Source organism: Chelon labrosus, assembly GCF_963514085.1.
Source record: "Chelon labrosus genome assembly, chromosome: 24".
Taxonomy (NCBI): domain Eukaryota; kingdom Metazoa; phylum Chordata; class Actinopteri; order Mugiliformes; family Mugilidae; genus Chelon; species Chelon labrosus.
In genome coordinates, this window is record NC_140357.1 from 12,913,489 (window position 1) to 12,925,491 (window position 12,003).

General features: G+C 46.4%; 1 protein-coding gene across 4 annotated transcripts in view; it reads right to left on the minus strand.

The window, feature by feature from the left end:
- The window catches only part of zeb2b (zinc finger E-box binding homeobox 2b), a 66,755-nt gene extending 57,226 nt beyond the window's left edge, over window positions 1-9,529 (minus strand). For 2 of the 4 annotated variants that reach the window (XM_084574372.1, XM_084574370.1), the window contains exons 1-2: window positions 7,749-9,529; window positions 6,246-6,384 (exon numbers count right to left, since the gene is read on the minus strand). In XM_084574372.1, coding sequence (XP_084430498.1) covers window positions 6,246-6,318 — 73 coding nt within the window. In that variant the 5' untranslated portion in view covers window positions 6,319-6,384; window positions 7,749-9,529. The remainder of the gene's footprint in view (window positions 1-6,245; window positions 6,385-7,748) is intronic. The other 2 variants (XM_084574371.1, XM_084574373.1) reach the window with 2 other exon arrangements.
- Window positions 9,530-12,003: the final 2,474 nt, after the last annotated feature.

Genomic DNA, 12,003 nt, shown 5'->3' on the forward strand with positions numbered 1-12,003 from the left:
TCGAGCCCCGGCGACGTCCGACGCACGACAGCTAGTAGCTAAATAAATAAATAAATAAATAAATAAATAAATAAAAGATTTTAACGGAGGCACAAGTTCAGCCACAGTTCAGCCGCCGTGCACCAGAACCTGGCACCTCCTTTCTTCAGCCATCTCACACTTTCTTTTTTAAGACGCACAAAACAAAATGTAAAGGATTAAGGCCAAAAGCACGCAGGGAACGCCACGTTGCCGCCACGCTGTGTGTTTTTTTATTTTTTTTTTAAAGGGGGGGGGGTGCATCTTTATTGCGGTTTGAGCATAAAGGGAAGTCACAGGGGCAGAGTTGGCTCACTATTGGCTGATTCATGCCTCGGCGTTAGTCAGGCAGCTCTCTCTCTCTCTCTTGCTTTCATGGTTCTTGGCAGTGGTATCTCTGTAGCTGTGTGTTTCTGTGTACCTTCTGCAGCTCTGCTTTCTCCAAAAAAAAAAAAGACGTGTCCCGTCACACACACACACACACACACACACACAAAAAACTAAAAGGAATCTGAAGTCGCCGCCGAGACGACAAGCGCCGCCAAACAATGCACGCTCTCTAAACGGAGAAGATGGAGGCACGGCTGCAGAGAGGGAAGGTAGGGGAGGAGGGGGGAGGAAGGGAAGGGGGGGTGAGCAAAGAGTTGTCAAACAAAGAGTTAACACCACCACCACCACCACCTCTCCCACCCCATCTCTCCAAAGCACGGGTTAATATCATGGCTGCCTGGTAAGAACCTCCACGAACAAAAGGCCCCTTTTGCAAACAGACTCCTACTTCTCCCCCCTCCTTCTCCACCTCCCCTCCGTCCACCTCCTCCACCAGTGTCCAAAGGTGTTTGCTGAAGTAAATCTGCCTAAATCCTGCGCAGCTTGGCCACGGAGGGGAGGGGAGGTAAGGTGTACCGATAATCCGTCTTCTTAACCAAAAAGAAAAAAGTTCTGAGAGAATCCGTATCACATGACGCCATTTAAAGAGCCGAGGTAGCTGCACCTCCTTCCTCCTCCCTCCTCCTCCTCCTCTTATCTACATACATGCATGTTTTAAAACACAAGTTTGGGATTAAACCAAAGACACCTGCTCCAACCCAACCCGCTCGCAGCCGGGATTCTTAATATTTCTTCTTCTTCTTCTTCAAGAAGAAGAAGAAGAAGAAGTGTGAGTGGCCACGAATAGTGTGGGCATGCCATCTCGTAACACTATCTGTCTGTCAGGAGGGGCCCGGGTCCCTGCTAGAGTAGTGAGGCTATAAAAGGCTTGTAACCAGGGGACAACCAACAAACAACCACAAACACCCTAGTTATTTCTCTCCACCACCCACCCACCCACCCACCCACCTCTCTCTCTCCTCTCTCCCTCTCCCTCCCCTTTTCATCTCAGGCCCTTTTTTCTGATGCTGAATGCAAATGTGTAGCCCTGCTGCTGCTGCTGCTGCTGCTGGCGGCGAAAGGGGCTGAATTGTGATTAAGAGGGAGAAGAAGGAAGAAGAAGGAGAAGGAGAAGAAGAAGAAGAAGAAGAGGAGCTCCTTTTCTTTGTTCTCCCCCCGGGGGGATGTTTACCAGGAGAGACACGGCGGATCAGATATGAAAGGCATTCAGGTCAGCATTGATGTGAGCGAAAGTGAAATCGTACCTAAGGCATTCCAAAGACCCGCGGTGTCAGGGGGTCCCGGCTCGCGGTGCCTCTGCAAGTGTGTGTTCTCTGGCCCGCCAGGCGAAATAAAAAAAAATATCTTCACACAGCCAGCGAGCCAGTGAGCGAGCGAGCAGGGCGGTCGGTCGGGCGAGGGAAAAAATAAAGGAATAATAAAATAAAATGAAATAAAAAAAGGAGAAAATGTGTCAAAAAGGAGGAAGAGGAGGAGGAGGAGGAGGAGGAGGAGGAAAGGAAGGGGGGGTGATGAAAGTTTTCTGTCCAGTGTCCAGGATGGAGATGATCATTAGTTTATATTTTGTTTTTTACTGTGTGTGTGTGTGTGTGTGTGTGTGTGTGTGTGTGTGCAGCCACAAGCCATGCTATTTGCTTTTATCTGCCTTTATCAAAGCGAGGAGGAGGAGGAGGAGGAAGAGGAGAAGAAATATATAGAAAATAAAATAGAAATAAAGAAATAATAAAAAAGAGAAAGAGCTGCAGAGCTACAGCTAACGTTTAATTCCTCGTGGCGTATTAAGAGGGGCTTGATATCACAACACCAACAACTACAACGCTACGACGACGACGACGAACGGCTGCATCAAAAATAAAATGATTTACAATAATTAGAAATAAAATAAAAGAAGAAGAAGACACCGTTTCCCCAAAGGGAGCATCCCTCCCTTCCTTCCTTGGCTATACCAAAACGCCACGCTTGAAATCACACTGATCTCGTGAAAGGGTGTAGAGGGAGGCATGAGGGTGAGGAGAGGGGGGGTCCATTCATTTTTATGTGCTCGGCTATATACACTTGACTCACACACACTTTGAGCAGATGGATATATTTAGCTGGTGACGACTGCATTCGAGGGAGAGGAGCAAGAAGAGGAGGAGGAGGAGGAGGAGGAGGATGGATATAAATAAATAAATAAATAAATAACGCTGCTGTAAAATAATAAGGCCTCACGCAGGACGCTAAAGTGCAGTTGTGACAGGACGAATGTGGCTCCTTATTAGCCCGCACTGAGGGAGACCTGCTAGCCGCTTTTGCATGGGGGTAATTGGAATGTGTCTGGTTTGATACCCCCCCCCAACCACCCCTGACGTCGGACAGAAATATATATTAAAAACTACAAAAATACTCCAGGACGAGTCATGTCCCGGCTCCGTGGTAACGCCGAGGCCCTCCCTCCCTCCCTCCTCCTTTGCCCCGGTAATATCTCACAGCAATTATTTCACTTGCTTAAACAAAATAATCCCCCCCCCCCCACTACACCCCCACCCCTCCTTACATCAACAATGCATGCATCTCTCTCCTGCACAAAATAATAATAATAAAAAGCCGACACACACACACACACACACACAGAGGCGGAAGGTGTCTCACACACAATCGCCAGCCCGTATGGGAATGGCAGCGGTGAATGGTGGCGGTGGCGGTGGACACCACTCCCCCCACCCTCCCCTTTCTCCCCCTCCCCTCCCTCCCTGCCACTATTGACGGTATAAACATGTAAATGAAACACATTACCACTGACAATCAATTGTCCGCGAGCGCCCTGCGAAACCTCCTCCTCCTCCTTCTCTTCTTTTTATTTTTTTTCCTCCCATCTTACCCCCCTCTTGCACGGTGACGATGGCAAAAAAAAAAAGCCCCTACCTTAAGTTGAGGAGGGGGAATCTGGGAAAAAAGAGGGAGCGATGGAGGGAGGGTGGTGGGAAACAGAGAAGCCAGAGGAGCACCTTGTCTAAACGTCTCCTGGTGCAACTTTAAAGCAGACAAAGTGGACAACGTGTTGCCACAAATGCACCTTCAGGAGTCAATCTGTGGACACGACGGCCACGTTCAGACCATCATATCAGACTCAGATAGAGCAGGAGGCGTCCATCTATCTCCTTCTATCTCCTTCTATCTCTTTCTTTCTGCTGCAGATTATGTAATCAGCGTGTTTTCTCCCGAGAAGAAATCCAAACCAGAAACAAAGCAAACATTCCTGTTTCCTCTCCAAAAAACAAAAGCTGCAACATTTACACACACACACACATAAATATATATAAATATATATATAAAAACCCCTATTTGTATTTGTGAGCTGTAAGAAAATAAGGACAGGTGTGTGTGTTGCTGTCTTTCCCGTTGGCCGCTCACAGCTGGATGTGACAAGCAACACCTGGCGAGGGCCAAACTCTCAAACACTTCACGCTGCTGGGATCAAGTTTCACACCAGGAGAGGAGGAAGAAGAAGAAGAAGAGGAGGAAGGAGAAGGTTTAACAGCGGGTGAGGTGGAGGTGGAGGAGGTGGAGGAGGTGGAAAGGAGGCAAACACAACGTTCTTTCCTCTCGGCGGCTGCGAGGCTCGGCGGCGGCGGCAGCGGCAGCGCGCGGGAGGTTTGGATAAGGAGGGGATCAAGTCGTGAACTGTGGTTAAACAGCACATGACAGGCTGGGCCAAGTAAGGCGAGTGAGTAAAGCTACTGTAGCACCTCCAGCCCCGAAGGCCAACAGTCATCTGGACGAGAATGTCATCGGTTAGACAACTTAGTGAGCAAATGCCTCATTATTACTAATTGGCACAAACGCTGAAATCCATCCGTCTGTGCGTCCAGCCATCCAGATACCCAGCTATCCGCCGTCTAACCGTTGCTTCGTTTTGCAGCAGCAGATAAAAATAAATACTCCGAGCGAGGATGCATTAAATGAGAAACGATATCTGATCAGGAAACGTGGCGGCACCGGGCTCGAATTAAAATTTTAACACAGGTGGCACGCAAATTAGGATTTACAGAATGAGGAGACGCCGCAGCCTCCTCATGTAGGACGACTGTGTGTGTTCACGTGTGTGTTTTTTAGGTGCATTTTTATTTATTTTATTTGCAGCCCGGGCCGCTTCGCCCCTGACATCCCTCTCCACCGAGCCGGGCAGGAAGAGGACAGAGACACAGGGAGAGGAGAGGAGAGGAGAGGAGAGTGGCCAAGCCTCAATAAGCCTCTGCATTCCCAGGGGGGAGGATTGGGGAGGGTGAGGAGGGGGATGAGGGTAAGAGGAGGGGAGTAAGAGGAGGAGGAGGAGGAGGAGGAAGGGGGGTCATCAGACTGAGCTTGTTGTTATGGAAGAAAAAGACTAAAAAACTCACATTTTCAAATGATTGTGTTTTTCCTCCCTGAACATATTCTGCAGCTTGAAAGAGTTTAGAAGACGAGGAAATACGTGGCTAGAGCTCTGCGTCTCTCCTCGGGTCTCGGTGGTGTGAAAATGATATTTGCTTTGCTAATATTATTTTATCAAACGCTGCTGCTCCTTTTACTAAACAGGTGGCCGCAGCCGAGCAGGCCGCCACGTCTCCAAACGTGTCCCATTCTTCTCAGAGGGAGTAAAGACGGGCCGCAGACGAGACAAGACAGACAGACGTGTATAAATATCTATATCTATATTTGTGTGTTAGAAATCTGCAGCCCTGCTCTGCTCTCTCTCCTGCTCCTATTTAGTGTGGAACAAAATGCTTGTCTGCTATTGATTGTGTGAAATCAATAAATGAAATCTGATCTAGATGAATAACCTGTGGGGGCAGAGATTAAAAAACTGTTGTTTTGGAGGAAGAGGAGGATAAATAAAGGAAATAAAATTAAAAAAAGAGAGAGTAGAGGAGAAAAGAAAAGCGGCTCAATCCAAATCCACAGACCTCCGTGTTTTACGCACGCTGCCTCAGTTTGGAGCCTGTGTGGAATAATCAGGAATAACGGGGCCAGGAAATGTCACTGCAGATTTGCCTCTTGTGGGAAAGTGTGCAGTCAAATGGAGAAAGAAAAGCAACAAATCTCCACCTCTTCCAGCGGAGCGGGCCCGGCCCAGACCCAATTAATGTCCAGCATTTATCGGACATGTCATGAGTCCTCCACTACAATAGACTCCGTGGCGTGTGTGGGGGGGAATAAATAAGAAAAACACGCACAGGTTGAAAGAAAATAAAAAATAAAAAAATGCCACCGTGTGAATTATTTGGGTTTGTCCCGGAGAGCAGCGACAGTGTGGCGGTTAAATGACTGGAACAGGCCCGAGGAAGGAGGAACGAGGAACGAGGCAGCGGCGACGATTAAAAACCAAAAAGTCACAAGGTTGGAGTTGTCCACGGAGCAGCGTGGGTCCGCTCCAGCCAGCGCTGAGGGCTCGGGGACCGCCACACGGTCACCCCCATGGCGGAATTTCGTCCCGGCGAGCAACCAAACCGGCAACCGCCAACTTTCCAACAAGTTTCCTCACAAGCTTCAACCGAAAATAATCCCATTCTCTCTCTCCACACACACAAACCGCTATTTATTTTTTTTATACATCTATTTCCACACATCCCAGAGAAGCCTCAGCAGCGCGGACTCAGTGTCTCTCCCCCGGATAGCGGTTCCCACTTTCATCCCTGCGTAAAACAAGAGCGAGGCAGAGAACGCGCACCAGCCGCCGGACTCTCACACAGCCCCCGAACCGCAGTGGAAACCTTCAAACCAGGCTTCCATCCAAACATAACCCCCCCTCCCTCCCTTCCTCCCTCACCGACCGCTCGGCTCGGCTCGGCTCGGTCTCCCCCCCGTGATTTTCTTACCGTTTTTCCGTCTCGGGTTGGCTTGTTTTCGCCTCTTACACCTGGGGCCATCCGCCATGATCTCTTGCTTCATTGATAAGTGTGTGTGGGATCAGATGGCAGCTCGCATGGACTCGATTCCTTGATTTCAGCTTGATATCTGACGGGAAACACACACACACACACAGAGGCACACACACACACACACACACACACACCAGCACCAACAATGTGAGTATTAGGACTGAGGATCCACTTGCGCCGGACAAGAAACTGAAAATGTGACTTGGATCGAGGGACAGATTTAAAAAAAAAAAAAAAAAGAAAATAGCCGTGGGTGAGAGTCTGAGGAGCAGCAGCAGCAGCAGCAGCAGCAGCAGCAGCTCGGGGATCCGTGTCCATCTAATTTTGATTTCCCTCTGATCGGCTCTCAGCTTAGTGGCATTAACAGCAGCAGGGAGGACGAATTATTTTAGCAAAACCACCTTTTATCCAAAGACAGCTCCACCGAAAATCTCTCATTTCACCCTTAAAACTTTCCCCTTTCGCCCGCTTCTTCTTCTTTTTTATTATTATTATCTTCACTATTCCACACACTATTAACAAAATCTACAATTTAGCTCGTGTTTTTTAATTATTATCGCGATTAAAACTGCTCGGATCTGCCTGGATCTTTTGCGCCTTCGGGTCCGGGGGGTACTTTGGCACCGAGCGACAAACGGGCCAATAAATCACATTTGGTGTCAGATTTTCGGGGCCAGGTCCAGAGCTCAGGGACGAGCCTGATTAAAAGTCCTAGAACTTTCAATAAACACTTGGAAAATGGCACTTCCACGTTTAATACACCGCCACCCAGGCTCCTCCTGTCAACAGTTAATAAATAACAGATGGGGAATAATTGTTCGAATGTGCCAAATGACTCCGGACGAGAGGGAAAATCTTTAAGGCACAAATGGCGCATAAACAAAAGCGATAAGACTCAGATCGCTTGTGTGGCTCGTTCGGCTCGCCACCTAATTCATCAGCCTGAATACCGTTATCAGGATGAGGGAATATTCACAGGAGCCCCTTTCCTTTTCTTCCTCTTCTTTTTTATTTTGTTTGTTTGTTGTTTTTTTTAAGTCGAATGATAGAAACAGACACTAATCTAAAAGCTGAAAGGCGAAGGGAGTCGGGAGGAGAAAGCGGGATTCATTTCTCTCCTCCAGCGGGGCTGAGCAGCGCCAAACGCCCAGGAAAGAGCCCCCGTTCCCGGGGCTGTCAGAAACCTGCAGGACGCCTCCAACACATCGCGGAGCTTTTTTCTTTTTTTTAAAAAAAGGAAAAACATCGCACCTCTCTGCACCTGTGCAGGTGAGGAGAAGTTGAGCTCCGGCTCTGACGCGAACGAAGGAAGGAAGGAAGGAAGGAAGGAAGGAAGGCGCATCGCGGTAAAGAAGTTTATTATCCAACATTTCTGCGGTAAAAAAAAAAAAAAAAAAGGAGCTTTAAATTAAAAAAAAAAAAAAAAGAGGAGGCACATACCTGTTTTGGTTATTTTTTTGAGGAGGTGTAAAGAGGTGTCTTGTGAATAGGAGTCGCGAGGAGGGATGATACCGGAGCGCGTCGGTGAGCGGATCCTTTTCCACCGGTGATAATAAAGCGTTAGAAATAAAGCCTTAGAAATAGTTGGGAGGAGGGAGGGACCGCTATTCCTGCTAGGGCAGGTTTACAACTGATGTCTTACACCCACTCCAGGAAACAAACCTGGGTAGGGACTGACGTGTTACGCCTCTTCTAATGACATTTTTTTTCTTTCCACCTCCTTTTCTTTGCCGTGTAACACAGAGGAGAAGCCCCCTGAAACGCACGCCACCTATCTTCACGGGAGGGGATAATTGAGGAGAGCCAAACGTGAGCATCTTCTGGGTTGAAGTTTTTTTTTTTTCTTCTTCTTTCCTCCCCTCCTCCTCCTCCTCTTTTCTTTCCCTCACTCTCCTCTCTCTTTCACCATCTCTTCTCTTTTTGAGTGAAACCAACTATGTCGGGCTTCGACGCGGAGCAAAGAACAGGCGACAGTGGTGTGCTCTTCTTCTTCTTCTGCTTCTGCTTCTTCTTTTTATTTTTTTTTTCTGTCTTCTGTGTCTGTGTGTAGAAAGGGGGAGAAACTTGGAGCGCGTCCACGCCGGCCGCAGTCATGTAAGGATTATTTTTATTTTTAACATATATATATATATGTCTACATATATATATCTATATATCTAATTTGCAGAAATGCCAGGGGTTGATACGGCGGGCTGCTGCAGGAGTTGCATGCTGGGGTGGGGACGCGATTCCACAAATTCTTCATTATTGTAATTGGCTGCGACTGCAAAAAGGTTTGAGGATGATCGGCTTTTAGCTCCACTGCAAAAAATACTGCGTTTGTGTTCCGTGTCATTTAACGCAAAACATTACTTTTTTTTAATATATATGCATAGATATAATTTAAAACAATAATTAAACAGTTTGTTTAAGTTTGTTTCCATTCTTTAGATGCTTTCTTGTATTTTGCATAATTTAATTAATTTGCTTTATTGAGAATTTAAGCAAAATTACGCAAAAAACTAAAAGAACAAATGCACATAACAGGAAGTAAATGTAGTTTTATTAGGTTAAAATGTACCTGTCCTGCACGTAACTGGTTAAACTCCACAAACATTCACCTCCTAATCAGGAGAAATAATCTCCTTTTTTAATTTTTTTACTAATTTTTTCTTTCTGCATATTTGCGCATTCTGCAACAAACGCTGGAAACAAACGCGAGGTCTCGCACGGCCACGGCCGCACGCACACCCCGTCAGCCCGGCGGTGACAGACACCGGCTGCAGCCTCTGCGGGGACATTGAGACGGCACTAAAGGAGCTGATAAAATACCATAAAGTGCAATAAAGTGAGTGTAAAGTCGCTGCGCAGAGCCGCAGACACAACAGCGCGGGGCCCCTGCAGGAATATTAAGAGGAATATTCCAGGATTATTAGAGTGATTTTTCGTTTCGGGCGCCACTTAACAGGATGAATCCCGCATTTATTAAAGAAGTCAACCATCTCAGCCATGTCTGACTTGCAACAGAGAGAGAGAGGGGGAGAGAGAGGGGGAGAGAGAGAGAGAGGAAGCTCCACCTTTGCAGCTCCGTGATTGGTTATGTAAATAAAGTATTATTTAGTGTCCTGTCCTCCTGCAGTTCGCCACTGTACGGCTAATTAAATCATCAATCAAGAGGCTGAACTGGTTGATGCCCCCTTTTACACCCACCTTACAACCCCCCCCCCCCCCCCCAAAAAAAAACTAAAACAATAAATGACACTTTAGAGTCTTTAATTCCACCAGGAAACAAACAAAAAAAATGTTCTTCCTGCGTCATTACGCGCAACTTTACTTTCTCTCCAACTTTTATCAGAACGCACAACATTTATCTAGATATTTAGATCATGAAATAATTTAATTCTTTCTTATTTTCAATCAAAAACAAAAAGACGAAGAAGAAGAAGAAGAAGAAGGCGAGAGGTGCGTAAAAGTGAAGTTTTTAGTTAAAGTGGATCCAGTCCTGGGTGAATTATTGTCACGCGTAATTTACTACCACGGTGCTTGCGTGTAAACGAAGCAGTCAAGCTCCCTCTCCCTCTCCCTCTCCCTCTCTCTCTCCCCCCCCCTCAAACACACACACTTGATCCGTAGCTGCTTTAACTCCGTGTCCCATTCATCCCAGCAGAGAGCGTGGAGTGGCACCTTTTTTTTTTTATTATTTATTTTACGCACGCAGCCTCTCCTCCTCCTCCTCCTCCTCCTCCTCGGTGGGGCCGCCGCATATTCACCGTGAAAACGGATTACAGTCGGTGTGTGACCTATAGGGGGACCTTGTGCTTAATGAATATATTGGTGTAAATGAGGGGAGGAGGCACCGAGAAAAACACACACACAAAAAAAATGAAATTGAAAAATCTATCGCTCGATTATTATTATTTCTTTTTGTTAATTTCAAATTAAAAATGCGAAAATAAATAAAATGTTGTGGGATTAAATTATAGTAATGTGTCTAAATGTTTGTGGAGAAATTGTCATGAATTGTCAAATAAATGTTCAGTCATCTATCAACGGTTTCCGGTGAATTATTTGTATTTTTCTTTATAATTTATTTATTTGTGTCTGAATAAAAAAAAAAATTTATATATAAAAAAAAAAAAAAAAAAAAAAAAAACATCTCGCTGCACGTTATCCACCCTGGCTTATTTTATTTTATATTTTTTTTATTTTTGAAGTTGAAATGTTCGCCGAGGAAAATAAAAAAAAAATATAAAAATAAATAAAAAATCATTTAAATTGACTTTAATGGGTTTTAATGTCCGACACCTAAATGGGAGCTGTGCATTTGTGCAGCTGTGTGCCTGAGGCGTGACCGCTCATCGCCCAGATTATAATCCCAATTTTTCCCGGCCTCTCTTTCCCCCTTTCTCTCTCTCTCCTCGGCTCGGAGGATAAAAGGCCCCACTTTCTTCTTCTTTTTTTTTTTTCCACGGCGTAAACACATAAAGACAGTGGTGCAGCGGGGCCGCTGGAATGTTTCGCAGTATTTGGAGAATCTGTCAGTCTAATTACAACTTCTGTTTCTATGCGGAGTGGTCGGGTTACGCTCGCCGCCGTGCTACATGTCAGCTGCTGCTGCTGCTGCTGCTGCTGCTGCTGCTGCTTGAGCGACAAACACAAAATCACCGTTAATAATAATAATAATAATAATAATAATAAAACTAATAATAAAAGTCAAATCTGTCAGCGGACGCTCTTGTTTCTCACCAGACTTATAAACACAAAGAGGTCAGAGGTCGTGGAGCAGTAACATAATCTCCCCGTGGTTGACTCACGGGCTGGCGTTTAACTTCTAGGGAACAAATCTGACAAATTTCCAGATAAAATACTCACGCGTCTCCTGCGCACGGACCCCTGACTGGAAGCCTGGACCGGCAGCGGTGGCGGCGGCGGCGGGATGGCCTGCAGAGAGAAATCAGATCAGGGGTTTTTATTTTTTAAAGAGAACACACCACCGCGTCCATGTTTGCTCTAATTAACGGTTCTACATGCTCGCTCTGCTGCTAAGAGCAGAGAGAGAGAGAGAGAGAGAGGGGATGCCATTGTGGAACAACGCCTCGGGACCGAAACACAGTTGCATGTACATGTTGTGCATGCGACGACTCGGCCGCCAGGCGTCCCTGATTATTGGCCTAATTTAGATCTGTGAGAGTCACATGACGTGGAGGAGATGAATCTACGCCCAGGCTCAGATCAGGAGCTTGACCAGCGACGAACCAAGACTTAAAACGCTTTTAAATCCTGAAACGTCTATTGTTTGAGCGACACTGCAACAGCGGAAAAGGTCAAAGGTCAAAGGAACTGAGGCGCGCCCACAGGTTACGTGATACCGGCGCCGACAGCCCCAAAAAAGTGAAAGTGTAGGCACAAACAAATGTGACATGTTTCCAAGCAAAACAGTGACTCAGCTTCTCTACCCTAACCCCAAGAGTTTGATTCTAATCAGGACAGAAAATAGTCTTCAAGAGAATTTCACGCAGCGTGGGAAAACCGAACCAAAGCCTTTTAACCTCTGATTAACACACACACACACACACACACACACAAACAAACAAACCTCATACACGCTGCTTTCTGTACGGATAAAACGTATTCTCAGAGTCAGATGATTGTAGTTTGATTGTCCGTGTGTTTGCAGAGCGTGGAGGGATGAAGATGCTGCAGAGGTCTCAGGGGA